This window comes from Myotis davidii, unplaced genomic scaffold (assembly GCF_000327345.1).
Source record: "Myotis davidii unplaced genomic scaffold, ASM32734v1 scaffold111, whole genome shotgun sequence".
NCBI lineage: Eukaryota > Metazoa > Chordata > Mammalia > Chiroptera > Vespertilionidae > Myotis > Myotis davidii.
In genome coordinates, this window is record NW_006284347.1 from 1,836,906 (window position 1) to 1,852,787 (window position 15,882).

Consider the following 15,882-nt stretch of genomic DNA (forward strand, 5'->3'; position numbering starts at 1 on the left):
AATGGTCAACCAATGAGCCACACCAGGCAGGCAAAATAGCATATTTCTTAAAAAATGGAAATGGATTCCAACTTAGAAACATCCAATATATGTTTGCTGTGACTGATTTCACAGGTGGCATAGCAGGCTATGGAGTCTGGATAGATTCAAACTGTGACTCTAACAATAATAAGCTACAAGAACTTGGGCACATTTTTGAATCTCTGTGCCTCAGTTTCCTCAGCTCTGCATTGGAGATAGAAATAGCCACCTCACAGAGTAATGGTGAGGAATAAATGAGATGATATATAAAAAATGCATGGCATAGCTGCTGACAAATTCTACGCACTCCGTGCATGTGAACTATAAACCAAAAATGTCTGCGATTTCCTTCTTGCCCTCGAGTAGTGGTTCGCCTGATTCTAAAACCTCAGGCAGCAGTGGCACATGCACTTTAGGCAACTGAACATTTCTCCTGGGCACAGTAAACACAGGTAAGATGCCCTTCTCACTGATGATCATCTTTAGCAGTCATTGGGATAAACGCCCATTCAAATGCCATTTAAAGTTTCACATAGCTTGAAAATTAAGCATTTCATTTTCTCTGATTTCTGAACTGGGTCTGATGCTCAAATTTCCTCATTTGGCTTTGAAACTATCATCCATTTCCCATTTTGACTCTAATTTTTGGCTTCAGGAGACCAGTTGACTTAGTTTTATTTATTTATTTTTTAAATATATTTTATTGACTTTTTATGGAGGAAGGGAGAGAGATAGAGAGTTAGAAACATTGATGAGATAGAAACATCAATCAGCTGCCTCTTGCACACCTCCTACTGGGGATGTGCCCGCAACCAAGGTACATGCCCTTGACCGGAATCGAACCTGGGACCTTTCAGTCCACAGGCCGACGCTCTATCTACTGAGCCAAACTGGTTAGGGCCAGTTGACTTAGTTTTAAATGGAAAAGCCAGCCCTGCCTTCCCACGGAGGCCCCTTAGCTGAGTGCCCTGGGCTGGTGGGTGGAGTCAGGCTGGCCAGTTGTCACCATGTCTTGTAGAAATACATCTTTGCTTGGTCAGGCAGTGCTTGAACCATCTGCCTTGGAGGGACTGCCTCTGAGCCTGACTGGAGACTTTTAAGGAGCTCTATCCCACGGAGGGTGAATGTTAGCTTCAGAAAGAGCACAGAGGCGATATTCATATACTCACTCATTCCTTCAAGACATGTCTACTGAGCCTGCGTATGTGCCTGCCACCTCTAACCCCTGGGAGTCAATAGGAAGCAGAATCAGAAATGGAACTTCATCCTCTGGGAGCTCACTGCTTAGCAGAGACGGCATGTGTGGTTATCAACTGAGACAAGTGCTGTGAATGCAACTGATGTGGGTGGTCAGGGAAGGCTTCTCTGAGGAGCAGCATTGAAGTCACCGGAAGATGAAAACGGAGATGATATCTCAAAGCACGAGAAGCCATTACAGGCAGAGATCACCACATGCAGGGTGCCAAGGGGGCAAAGGCTAGTGCGGTCTATGGAAACAGGTTGGCATTCAGACAGAAGGGAAGAAGGAGGGCCGTGCCCACCTGTGTGTTTCATTCATGGAAACCATCGTCTCCTCACTCCTCTCATTCTCTTCTCCCACTCCTTTCCACTGGTCTCCTGATGAAAGCACAATATTTTGCAAAGACATTGGAAGATGAGAAGTTTCTCTCCTACTGAGGCATTTGGAGAAGGTGTGAGGGCAGCGAGAAGGTAGAAGATTTCATATTAAAAATCAGCTGCCACCTTCTCTTGTTCCAAAGGAATAGAGACGGATAGTCATGACTAGGCTTTGCAAGGCCTTTTAGACATTTCCTCTGGACTCTGAAAGACCCCCTTGATGTATGACAAGCTGGGGGAAGAGCTAAATCAGGTGGCCCGGTGCCTACATCTCTGCACCCACCCAGCCCACCCAGTGGAGTAGCTATTGAGGGCAAAGATACCAGTAACTCCCACCAGGCACTTCTGTTCAAAGTGACCCCTTTGCAATAAATTTTTTCAAAAGACAGTATTTTGATAAGTGAACAAACAAAAAAGAAACAAACTCATGGATACAGAGAACTAACTGATGGCTGCCAGATGGGAGGGGGGTTGGTGGGCTGGGGGAAGGAGGTGAAGGGATGAAGAAGTACAAATTGGTCGTCACAGAACAGTCACAGATGTAAAGTACAGCACAGGGAACACAGTCAATAACGTTGTGATAACTATGCATGGTGTCAGATGGGCACTAGACTTATCGGGGTGATCACTTCACAAATTATATAAATATCTAACCACTATGCTGTACACCCGAAACACATATAATATTGTATGTTAACTGTAATTGAAACACATTTTTAAAAGACAGTATTTTGATATGAGAGTTGACCTATGATAAAAAGGTACATCAAGTGATATGAAGTAAGGGTCAGTCTGTTCCATACTCGATATATTAGGGGTCAGATTGTGAGACCTGGAGAAAAGGTAGTAAGAAGTGTCACCTTAGGTACCGACATGCAAAGACTCAGGCCCCACCCTCAGATGTAAGAGCCCAGACCTCTCCCTTTCCCTTTTCTTTCCTCTCTTTCCTCTCCTCTCCTCTATTCTCTCCCCTCTCCTCCCTTCCTCTCTCTCTCTCTTCACAAATGAAAACGACAGCCAGTATAATGCTGGGCTTCTAAGCCATCATTGCTCAGCCTGCACCAATCAAAACAAACGGAAGTCACCCCCCTCACTCCCCCAAACGAAAGACAAAACAAAAAGTAACCAAGCTCAAACAACCAGCCTCCACAGCATCTTGCTATGAACTATGGAGCAAATTCCCTTTCTAAATGTATAGCATTGATACTTGATGGCACATAGTAGGTGACCAAAAAAACATCATTTGCTGAATGAATGTGGGCACAAGTTCTCTGAGGACTTCTTATCCACCCTGCACTTCACATGTGCTCAGCACTGGCCACTCCTCTCCCACTTAATCTTCTCAACAACCCCAGGAAATAGGTGTTGCTATCTCCATCTTTCAGATAAGAAAACTAAGACTCAAGTGTTAACAGATTTTGCTCGCGGTCACACTGAGACCAAATGTCAGAGTCTCTGATTCTCAAGCTAGTACCTGAGCCTCCTGGGGCTAATCCCCCCTTCCTGTTAACACAAGCTCCGTGCTGCTTCTCAGCCCAGGCCCCCTTCCTCACCAGCTCTCCTCGCTCTCTGTGATTTTACCCAATGAACATGGCCTGGTTCTGGGCTTTATCCTCAGGTTCTGACTCATCTGCCTTTGTGCCCTGGAATCAGATATCTCTGAGCAATACTGAGTCATCAAATAATTGAAAAAAGATGTCCTTAAAAAATAAAGAAAGGAAAAAATAACAAAAAAGTTCTTTCTGACTCTCTCCCTCTCTGTCTTTATCTTTGCATTTTTTGAACAACCTCATCCCTAGAGTAGGTGCTCACAATATCTGTCAAAACTTAGAGCTAAATTTCTCCAATTTCAGCTTGGACAGGACGATGGGCAGACAACTTCCAAGATATTTGGCTTAATTTGGGGGGAAAGTAGCCTAGTGAGGGAAAGCTAAGAAAATGTCTCCTCCATTTCCTTTTATTGGGGAGGGCTATGGAAAAGTCCACTGAATATTATTTATTGTAAAGAGACATAGAGGAAGCAATTGGTCAGACTGGAATCTGGCTGATTCTGTACCAACTATTCCATAACCCAGCATCCTGCTCCCCTGATGCCAGTGAGCTTATTTCACTCCACCGCACTTCCCAATAACAATTTAATCCAAGTGGTTGTTGGCAGGGAGGTCTGGTCAGGAAGTCATCGTCGTGGTGACTCAATTTACCTCACATGAAAGTGTTGCCTATGTGCCTATGAAATGTAATAGCACCTGTCAGAGTCAGCGACCCAGGTCTGCATCAGTGACACAGCATCCTCGCTTTTGACCTGTGATTTTCTCAGTGATTTGTAAATTGAAACATTGGCAGCATCTGTTTCTTGGTTAATAGTGTGGCCAAGTCTATTAATAATCGGTGTAACCTTGAAATACAAACTTACTCATAAACAAGTACAGTATGGTTTCTTCTCTGTCATTACTTCCTGTCATGGAATCCTAATTTAAGGAGGAGGGATGTGAATTTAAAAATAATATTGAATGGAAGTATGGTCCAAGAAGTAAGTGCCAATTGGTAGTAATTGGTAGTCAGTATAGAGCTAATGCAATGCCCAGCCCTTACCAACGAGGGCATGCCTGCTATGCTGGAGCCAGATGCACGGTCCCTTGGAGGGAAGCTTAGGCATATAGTCCTCCAGAGCCAGCCCTCCTCCTGTTCCTCTTCCCATCACCAACTAGTAGGATGTATACCAATTGGAACAAATTGTTTGGATCATCAAGTGTATTTTTATTTTGTATGGTCCAAGAAGTAAGTGCCAATTGGTAGTAATTGGTAGTCAGTATAGAGCTAATGCAATGCCCAGCCCTTACCAACGAGGGCATGCCTGCTATGCTGGAGCCAGACGCACGGTCCCTTGGAGCACAGGGAAGCTTAGGCATATAGTCCTCCAGAGCCAGCCCTCCTCCTATTCCTCTTCCCATCACCAACTAGTAGGATGTATACCAATTGGACCAAATTGTTTGGATCATCAAGTGTATTTTTATTTTTATTTTTTTAATTAATAAATCTTTATTGTTCAGATTATTACAGATGTTCCTCTTTTTTCTCCCAGAGCTCCCCTCCACCTGGTTCCCACCCCACCCCATGCCCTTACCCCCTGCCACTGTCCTCATCCATAGGTCTAAGATTTTTTTCCAATCTCTTAGCCTATAATGGGTTCTTCTTCTTTCCTAGATTGTTCCTTAGCAAGTGGTAGGGACGTACAGAAAATCCCCCTCAGCTCTGTTTGGACAAAGTCTCTTGATATCAGATATTAACTCAAAAAGTGTGTGTTGCCCAGCCGGTGTGGTTCAGTGGTTGAGCAGCTCAGCTCTGTTTGGACAAAGTCTCCCTGATTTCAGATATTAACTCAAAAAGTGTGAGTTACCCAGCCGGTGTGGTTCAGTGGTTGAGCAACAACTCATGAACCAAGAAGTCACCAATTCGATTCTAAGACAGGGTATATTCCTGGGTTGTGGGTTCGATCCCCAACCTACTGTTGACCAGAAACCTTACCAATACCATAAACATGTGAATGAACACACATGCCCAGTGTGGTTCAGTGGTTGAGTGTCGACCTATGAACCAAGAGGTCACGGTTTAATCCCCAGTCAGGGCACATGCCCTGGTTACAGGCTCAATCCCCAGGATGGGGCGTGTAAAAGGCAGCCAATCAATGATTCTCTCTCATTATTGATGTTTCTATCTCTCTTTCCTCTCCCCTCCTTTCTGAAATTGATAAAAATATTAAAAAAGAAAATACACTTATTTACTGAAAAAAAATCCGCATGAAAGTGCACTGGCACCATTCATCCCATGTTGTTCAAGAAGCAACTGTATAATGTTTCTGATAAAATTATAAAATATCACAATATAGAATCCTTCCATTTACATTTGAATTTCTGAGAATGATCACAAGGAGACTCAAAGAGGTAGAGTTTGATCAATTTTCCCAGGAGCTTCTCTTTATCCCTTGCTATTGAAATCATTCTCTTTGGAAGCATCTTTCCTATTATCTGTGGTGACTTTCTTCTTTCCACATACGTTACTTCTGACAGATCCTTATTGGGCCAGTGGCTTCCTGTGTGTTAGGAGCTAATCTCCAACTGCACGTTCATGGACTTCACAAAATCTTGGCTCTTTATCTAGGATTTTCAATTGACTTTATAGTCTACTTTCCTTGAACCTGCCCTGTGTTGTCCAGTATTTACAACATTAGACAAACAGAGAGATATTGACCAAAGATATAGGTCTAATAGCAAGAGTACTAATTGACTAGGGATGTTTGAGGAGGAACTAATATTATAATTAGGGGAGGGGGTGGTTCATGATGACTTTTAATTCTTTACACATCTGGAACGATTTGGAGAGTCAATATCTGAATATGGAGGATGCTCCTATACTCTGTGTGTATTTACTGATTGGATGGAAGTGAACCTCTCTTTGACTCAGTGTCTAGATCTGCAGTATGAAGAGCATGGTATTCAAATCAGCGAGGAGATGGAGTTGTCTAATATGACCCAATGTAAACCGGATTAAAACTCATTGGAGTACTAGTGTAATCTAAAAAAAACACAACCAACAAAAAACATTGCTGTCTAAAGAACTTTCTACAGTGATGATGGAATGTCCAGAAGTAGACTTATTCGCTTCAGCTGGTATGAAACACTTGAAATGGGACTAGTGCAACCGAGGAACTGGGTTTTGCATTTTAGTTCATTAACTTGCAATTAGATTTAAATCTGCATGTAGCCCGTGGCTGCCATATTGGACAGCACAGCTCTGTGAGGTCTCTTCCGTAATGTTGTCTCCAAAAAAATGGACAAAGTTGGTCAAGCTTCCCACCAGGGCCAGAGTAATATCCATGTAGCTAAGAGCTTCTTCAAATAGCAGGAGTGTGACCAGGTTACTCAAGCCATTCATCTGGCCTCTCTGAGTAACAGGGAGAACCCCCATTGCTCACCGGAGCCACCCACTCTTTCATAGAAGGTGCTCACAAGCTTCTCGTTTTCTGCTAATTCCTCACCACTGCCTCGTCATCAGGGACGAGTCTCTCTGAGCAGCTCAGTGCTGCCCCTTTTGTGCCTGATGAAAACCACCTCCGTGGATAGATAAATGTCCCTGAAAACACCAGCCCTGCAGTGGCCTGCAGCGAGGGGGAACTCAGCTCAGGGTAAAGATATGTTACAAATTAAATGCTGCAGTTGGTATGTAAAGCTGCAATAAATAGAAACTGAGTTACATCAAGGACGGAATTAAACCTTAAGTTTAAACTCCACAGCACTGTAATTAAAACTTAGCCTGTAGCAAATCATTCACTTGAGATTAAAGTAGTGTGGGGGAAGCAGAGGTTTGGGCTTACCCTGCTTTCCACAATTTATAAGTCTGAGCTACCAAAAGCTAACAGCCCTGCCCCCAAATCCAGCTCCCAATTAAAAACACAGTTTGAAAACCTTTAGGAGGCCTGAGGGGCCCCTTTAACAGAAGTCTGCCCCTTCCCCCACCCCTGCCCAAGTCTATGAACAAATTAAAAAATATTACCTGGTCCCCTGATGGTCTTCTGAGCTGACACGGTGTTTTCATTAATACATCATTAGAGTAATGACATTGTGCTGGTGTTTTGCTTTCAAACCAGCCTACACTTCAACCACTATGAGTACAGGCCCGGGGCCTCTGCACACTTTGTTCCTGGGAAGTATTATCCACATAAAGAAAAAAAAAAGGAAGACAAGCTGTAATTCATAAATTTTTAATGTGTCTTCCTTTTCTCCTAATCCGGGATGTTCGGGCTCGCTTGGTGTTTAATTTTTGTCTGTTGGTTCTGCAAAGTAAACACTGGGGTTAGATTAACCATAGTCTTAACCCCTAGAGCCACCAGGCCTTCCCAACTCTCCCACCACAACCCAAAACAGGTTTCTCTCCTGTTCGAAGTGCGTCCTTTTGTGCGAATGCAGTTCGAGGATACAGAGTTGAAACTGTGGTATTTTTATTTTCTAGACTGTGAACTGTTACCTCATAGACAACAATGGATTTATTCTGGTGTCTGAAGACTACACACAGGTGAGCGAGAAATTCCTACCAGTTGAGAGTAAGGACTTCGGATGTGCTTGAGTCAGGGAATGCAAATTACGGTGTTAAAACTTTGAGACAATGATCTATAGTTAAGAGGTAATAGCAGGAGATTATAAACCCTTATTTCCATCCCTCTAAGAATGTCACAGCCCACTTCTCAGCAGGCCCCAAAGAGTTTTTACCTCCCAGTGGGGGTCTGAGGTGGGGGGGGGGGCACAGAGCCCAAGGTCTGCTCACTCACTCATAAAATGTTCAATTTATAGAACTCTATGCCTCAAGGGTAGAGGTGCCTTAAAGAGTTTGGGCAATTTTAAGGTTTCCTCCTTTTGATATTTTATCTTCATATATATATATAACTTATATATATACACAGACACTGATATATATATCAGTGTTCTTTATGGCTTTCTTTCTGGTTTTTGCTTTTTAAAAATCAGTAATCTGAGTTCAAGGATTAACTTGACTCTCAGCACTGAGGGACAAGGATCCAGAGACAAAGAATGTTCTTCATTTGAGTGAGCCGTGTGCAGTACAGGGGCAGGGGGGAAAGAGATAGAAAAAACAAACAAACAAACAAGCTATGGGGGTGAGCACAGAAGTCTCCAACGTATTCAGAAATCAAAATAAGAGTTAAAATTCATGCACTAAAACTTTGTGCATTAAAACATTTTGTTTTGCAATTAGAAGTCAAATTAACATATTCAAAGAATGTACAATACAGGCAGGGGTAGCAGTGCCGTGCAATGTGCAGGGAAAGGTTCTTGGTGAGACCTCTCTTCCTTAACTAGTTTTGGGAACTTGTGCACATCACCTAACCTGCCTGGGCCTCCTGGCGAGCTCTGTGAAGGGAGAATGGTTGACTACATATGGTTTCTTCTAACTCTAATATTTGAGGATACTGACATTTTATAGTGAAGTCCCATTTAAATCATTTGAAATTCTTTAGTAGTATTTTAAATCATTTGAAATACAATAGACCCATCATTGCTTAATAAATTAATTAATTGTCCTTAAGTATGGCTTCGTAAGGTCAGAGCTTAATGCTCGTTAATGTATAAATACAGGCCGGAGGTAGCGTGTAGAATTGTGCTTGCTTCTTCTCCATCCATGAGAGTGCTGTGGGAATTTTAAATGCACCTTTGATGGGTGAAAACTCATACTGTTGACACTCAAACTGCCCACACCCCGTCTCCTCAGAGGCTGAACATCGTTGGACATTGGCTAGTTAATGGCTATTAGATAAGAGGAATAAGCCCACGAAACAAGGCCAGTCTCAGGGGGAGTGAGATATTCAAGGTATGGTGATGCACAGAAACTAGGCTTTTGATGGTGAGCATGCTTTAGTGTCACAGATGCTAAATTATAAAGGTGTATTTGAGGGCTGGCCAGCAGCCCCTGAATGATGGATGAACAGATTACTCCCTCACAGTTTCACTGTGAAAGAGACGGCTAAGGGGTTGCCTGGCTCAAGGGTCCAAGCAGCCTTGATTGCCTGCCTCGTGAGCCTTTTATTATAACAGCAGTTTGAGATAAAGTTTATCTTTAAGATGCAATCAGTAGGGGGAGTAATCGTGGGAGGACACATGTGTTTGCAGACCCTGGGGGTCTGCGCATGCACAGACTTGTTTAGAAAGGTCAAGGAATAATTAGGGGCGCCACCTTCGATACTCCCCTAAGACTCCCCTAAGTCGGAATTCCCATAAACAGGGCAGGTGGCCTTCCACACAGTTCCCTCTTCTCGGAATGTCCTCCTTTCAACTTTCCAACCAAGTCTCATGCTCCCCAACAGGTATACACCTGAAACTTACATGTTATGAACCAATGTTAGCACAAACTTTTTTTTAAAAAAAGAATCATTGGTGGAACAACAACCCAAATTAATAACCAGTGAGGAGGAACTCTGTCCTTCTGCCAGAATCACGAAGGGCCAGGACAGGAGCCTGATCCTGGGGGGATGGAAGGTGTGGGGTGTCTTCCAGTGTGAGTCTTGAACCAGCCAACAACGTGAACCATGAAATAGTGACTAGCAAAGCCATGGCCTAACACAGCTATGAGCAAACTACGGCCCGCGGGCCGGATCCGGCCGGTTTGAAATGAATAAAACTAAAAAAAAAAAAAAAGGACCGTACCTTTTTATGTAATGATTTTTACTTTGAATTTATATTAGTTCACACAAACACACCATCCATGCTTTTGTTCCGGCCCTCCGGTCCAGTTTAAGAACCCATTGTGGCCCTCGAGTCAAAAAGTTTGCCCATCCCTGGCCTAACACATGGGCTCTGCTCCCTGCTGGACCTCTCCGGGGAGGAGGCCTGCAGCCCTGTCCCAGGAGCCTGCCTCTGCCCGGGCTTGTTGGATGTTGTCTGGTTTCCTGCACCTCAATTAGGGTAATTCTTCTTCATCTAGGAACCAGTTCCATTGGCACTGGCCCATTTACACACACGTCACACCAATGTCCTCTCGCTCCTAGCGGCCTCACAGGCCAGTTTACCAAGTGTCCCTTAGTGAAAAGGCAATGCTCAACATTCCGTCAGAGAAATGTTTCCTATTTCTGGTTCCTCCTCTTTTGACATTTTGGTGAAGTGTATGTAGGCTTTTCTGTCTGAAAACTCTGAGTGGCATGACTGAGTTCACCAAGTTGTGAATGGAATTGGGATTAAGTTAATACAAAGCCTATGGACCGTATTAATTCAGACTCCTAGAGTAATGCTCTCCACCCAACCCACATAAGCTATAAATCCTCGGAGCGGCCAAAGTAAAGAGAAGGGTTCCCTCCTGGTGGACACTGGCTTGTGCCAGGGCATTGGTCTGCCATACTGCATGCCCCTCCCCTGAGGGACACTGGAGGGATGAGGGCTGCATGAGGACATTGACCCTTTATCCCATCATTCAGAGTTTGCAACTAGATTTTTGAAAGCGTCCACCTGGGGTGGGAAGGGCTCTAGGCCTCAGATGCCCTGAAGACAGCCCCAGGTAGGGGAAGGGTAGGCCATTGGAACCTGACTGCCAAGCTGTCTCCCCAAGGGGCTGACTGTCCTGTTTCATCGATATATGAACTGCCTGTCCTCGAACAGAAAGAGGGTTTCTCAGAAAGTGATTTTGAGAAAGGACGCGTACTCAGCTATAGGGAATGTAGAGGGCTGATGATGAAGAGAGCTGCTATACTTCCCTAAACAGGTCATCCAGGAATTATAAACAATTCTTTTATTAATGCTTAGGAAGCCCATTCACAGCCAGTTTCTATCTGTATGAAGTAGTATTTTAATCACAAGAGATTGCATGCAGATGAATGCTTACTCTATCCAGGGTAGTTGGTGTGTGTATGTGTGTATTGTGTGTAATTCCAGCACTCAGCATGTGCTATGCAATGCAACACTTTTCACCCCGCCCCTGCCATGCATTGAGGACCAGTCACATCTGCTTACTAGTTTGCTCACACCATCTAGTGACTATTAAGACCTTTCCCACTATTATGTAAAACCCTGAAAACCTGCCTGTTGCTTCTGTCAGCTCCAGGACGAAGACTGTGTCCGTTTTTCTTCTCTGGTGCTTGGGACCATTATTTCTCTACACTTCCTCACGGGTCTTCCTTTCTTCCTCACAGACGGGGGACTTTTTTGGTGAGATCGAGGGAGCTGTGATGAACAAATTGTTAACAATGGGCTCCTTTAAAAGGTAAGATTTTATGGTCCCCTGCGCCCCCCGAGAAAGTTTGCCTAAATAAAATAAAACAAACCAAGGTCAAATAAAGCAAGCCTGGACTTGACCCCGTGGCTGGTTTGCACTTGTGTTCCTGCTCCAGAAGATCTCGCTGAAACCCGATGCCTCTTCGCGAGTGTTAAGAGTCTTAGAAACTCAACTCACAATGGGTTTCCTGTTCACCCAGCCCAGAGTTTATTGGAGGCCAATATTGAAGTTGGAGCCTGCAGTGGGACACAAGTATATCAGTGTCAAGCAAGCGATTGGAAATAAAAGAAAAGGAAAAAAAAAGTAGGAAACGTTTTCACCTGGTCAAAAGGGGGTGCATTTTGTCTCCCATTGACAAGCTTCCCAGGAAAGCTTGCCGGAGATCTGGACCTCAGGGATGGAAGGTGATATTTAGAGACTTGATGATATAATTGTAGGAAATCAAGTGAAAGGTCTCAGCACTTGCTCCCAGCTGGAGGTAAGTTTAAATCTGCTGCTAGAAGCAAAACCAGATGGTGCCACATTCTGTTGGCAACATCTACTACTCAGCTGGGTCCGGAGAGCTCTCAGGGACCCTGAGTGAAGCTTCCTCACAGTCCGTCCTGGGATGGCCAGCCCTGCTCTTGGGGCACCGAAGCCTATGGGAAAAGCCATCACCCCGAGCGATCAGGGTGCCAGGAATGTCCCCCGGAAGTCAAACTGTCTCCCTTCCCTGGGCCTTCCTTGGCCTTCCTTTGGAGGGATGCTTTCATGGGCATGTTTGATGCTGTTGAATATATAATTGCGGGAAATACAAGGAGGGGCCTCAACGCTCCAGTGGCTGCTGGTGGGGAGGACAGTCTCCGCGTGGATCACTCTCCTGCAGCTGAATGGCCAGGAAGTGTTAGCTCAGGAAATCAGACTTTGAAGGCAGTCATAGGACCATCTGAGCCCTGTGCTGAAAGCAAGGAATTCAAAAGTGATGACCCAGTTTTTGAGATTCCATAGCTTGTTTGTGCCAGAAGGAGAGAAAAAAGAAATGATACAGAAATTGGCCAACGTCCAGCCCTTCTGCAATCTCTGACACACTTGCTCCCAGGCCCGCCTGGAGCAGACTGCTCACTCCTGCTCATGCTTTCTTTGGAATTCAAGAACAGGCTTTAAGTTGGGTGCCAGGAGTCGTGGTGCACATGCGTGAAAACTGCTGGGAGCCGGGCTAGGGTTGCTATGGAGTTTCTCTGGATGTCTTAAAGCGTCCCGGGCAGCTCCTGGAGTGTCTGCCGCCCAGGGCACGGCTGGTGTTGCTTATCTTTATGTGGGTGTGTACGCTTGTATCGTGTTAGCATGTTTTCAGCTTGGGAGTCAGGGGAGACCAAAGAGGAAGAGTGATCACACACCTGTTTCTCATCTGAAAGCAGATTTTTTTTTCAACTTCTTTAACAAAATCTGTTTTTTTCTTTTCCCTCTTGGATATTTCTTTCACACAGCTTGGTGGGAGAAAGAATGGTTATAGAGTGGAATTCTAAATTCCTAGTCTTCTCCTTTATGTGGGTGAAGTGTGGTTGACATGAATCTAGAACATCTCTCACTATGAGAGCGTCCCTAATGTATTTGAGAAAAGGGAAGGGCTGGGGCCTTTTTTTCAATGTTAACAGCAACCGCTATCATCTGGGAGTTAGCTGACAGACCTCCTAAGCAGATTGGACAGGGCTCTCCCTGGGACCAGGAGAGTTTGGGATTAGGAGTCGATGGAGTGGGTTTGAATCCAGGCTTTGCACTAGCTTTGGTTTCTTTACGGGGATAATGGAGATGATGATACTAATTACTTCCATGGGCTGCTGTCCGAGATAATAAGATAGTGATGAGCATAAGGTTCTGACACGGTGCCTGGCTTATGTCAGGGCTCTGTAATTGCTGGCTGCTGCTGTGATCTTGGTCGCTGTGGATCTTGGCTCAGCCTTGGCCCCAGGTGATGCTTCCTCTGCATCCACACGTCTCACAGTAGGCTTCCCATCACACCTGGGATGGGGTCTACAGTGCAGTCCTTGAAATCAGACATCCCCTGCCCTGGCCCTTTCCAGCACGCAGTGCTAAGGCACGGCACAGGTGGACAGCCCTTCATTCAGAAACCTGTGTTTCAGAAGCAACACCTATAGACCAACTTACAGGATGTAGCTGCAAGTAACTGTCACTGGTCTAGGACAGAGGTCGTGTACATGGTAATCTGAGGCCCATCCCCACCCCAAACTAGGACACATGGAGCCTGAATGGCTCTGGCGATGTGTCCGGGCCCAGATAAAGCTCAGGAAGAGGTCCCTGAGATGACCTTTGATCTTAGCGTCATGCTCAGTGCCCCGATGGCACTAAGTTTTTTCTTTGATCTGCTCATCCCCGGTCCTAAACAAATGAGTTCCATGTACAAGAACCCTACAAACCATCTTTTTCAGAGAGAGCGCTCAAAGAGGTGAGCACCCTTTCCCTTTCCCAACCTCCCATCTGTGACTTCCTCTGACCCCATGGTGCTGCCTCTCCCTGATGCTTGCCCGTGAGGCAGTGGACTCTTCCCTGGAATGTTTGGCCACTTACTTGGTGACCTGGTGGCCATTCTATTTAGCAGTGCCATTGACAGGAAAGGGCACCCACCTCTGCGTCTACAGGGCCCTGTGGAAGGAAGGGAAGCCACCGACTTGCGTGAGCAAATGACCAACTTGAGGAAGTGTGTGCAAACAATCTGGGAGACACAATGGTCACTCTTGGTCATTTAGCTGAGTCTCAGCCGTGACTCTGGCCGCCCCCAGCTGGCGTATGACATAGCATCCAGGGGCCAAATAATATACCAGGCACTTCAGCAGTGTGACAGTAACAACCACCACAGCGACCTTCCCTGAGCACCTTCCACGCACCAGGCTAGGTGGCACCTGAGAGATTTTACCACTTGAAGTCCTTTCCAACAACCCTGTGACAGGACCGGCTGCACAATCAAAGGGGCACAGTGCAAAATGACCACGTGGGAATCTTTGTTCCCAAAGTGTCAAGAATTTTAAGACAATGACAGCAGAGCATTGAACCACCACGGGGCCCTTCTAAGCGAGGGTTCCATGCAGTGACACAGGCCAGTGTGCCTGTTTAGCCATCCCTGGGTATAAATATACCCATTTTATAGATGGAAATAATGAGGCTTGGGCAGATTAAGAACTGGCCCTAAGTCTCTGTGTATCAGAGCTGGATTCAAACATTCTGTGGTCTGAGCACGGAGAGAATTTTCTAGCTTCTGTCCTTGTCCTGGTTCTATGTAAAATTAGCGCCTGTAGCTTTCCTTGAGCTCCTTTGGGAAGTGGAGGATGGCCAAGGAGGATGCTGTCTCAGCAGTGTCTTATCTGGGCAAGCAGAGCTCCCAGGATGGGGGGCCCGCTGAATGATACGATCCCCCAGATTTCTTCTAGCTGAAGCTGACAAACCATTGACCTAAGCCGTGTTCCCAGGCCTCACGCATTTTCTCATAAGATACCGTGTGCCTGGTCAGCTTTTTGTGTTTCAAACCGAGAGCTTCAAATACTCCTTCCTCCTTATCACGGAAAGTGAGTGAACTCCCCGAGTGGTGACTCATTTAGGGCTTTTCATTTGAGCTGTTCTGCGTTTTCACACGTGTGCATGTCTAGCGCGTGCCTTACGTTTATGTTTCTCAGAATCCACACTCTGTGGTTCCCTTCATGTCGTCGGCAGTGACATCTCCCCTCTGACTGGGGGAAAACCTAGTTATCTTGTTTCAAAATATTTTTATTGTAATTCATTTATCCCTCCTCGTTTCCTTGCCCCCGGTGATGCAAATTCAATGTGAGATATGCAGGGAAAGTGGGGAAATGGACACAGCCAGTCCCAGGAGCGTATCGAAGGCTCCTGGCAGGGCCTCGGTGATGCCTGGACTTGAAATAAGACTCGGGTTGAGCACCAGAATAGCCACCATGTGGCCTAGAACAGATTCCTCAGTCTCTTTGAGCCTCTGCTTTTTGTCACCAAAATATGGACGCGGGGGAGGGTAGTTTTGTCAACCAAAACAGGACGTGAAAATGCCGTGCAAATTAGGAAGTTTTGCAAACAGGAGGTAAGATCAGCTCCTGGAAAAGAGCTCCCAAAATCTGAGATCTTTTCTCTCTCTTTATTTTAGTCACTAATGACCCCCCAAAGGTGGTTACTGCACAACAGTTACCTCCACAGCACAGCATTCAGGGTGGGCGTATGGCCCTGGCCTCTGCTAAGGTCTTCTAGAAGATTTTCAAACACACCTATGCCGGGCTGCACCCAGGAAATTCATGATCAGTTCAGGGGATGAAGCCCAGGTGTCGATGTTTTTTAAAAGCACCCACGTGACTCTCAGGTGCAGGCATGGTCAGGAAATACTAAGTTTAAGATCTCTGGTTATTAGTGTAGAGCAGGGGTGGGCAAACTTTTTGACTCGAGGGCCACAATGGGTTCTTAAACTGGACCGGAGGGCCGGAA

At 45.5% G+C, this 15,882-nt stretch overlaps 1 protein-coding gene across 1 annotated transcript in view; it reads left to right on the forward strand.

The window, feature by feature from the left end:
• CACNA2D3 (calcium voltage-gated channel auxiliary subunit alpha2delta 3) overlaps positions 1-15,882 on the forward strand; it is an 817,122-nt gene that overhangs the window by 720,641 nt on the left and 80,599 nt on the right. The window contains exons 29-30 of the mRNA XM_006754680.2: positions 7,645-7,707; positions 11,324-11,394. Of these exons, the coding sequence (XP_006754743.1) occupies positions 7,645-7,707; positions 11,324-11,394 (134 nt within the window). The remainder of the gene's footprint in view (positions 1-7,644; positions 7,708-11,323; positions 11,395-15,882) is intronic.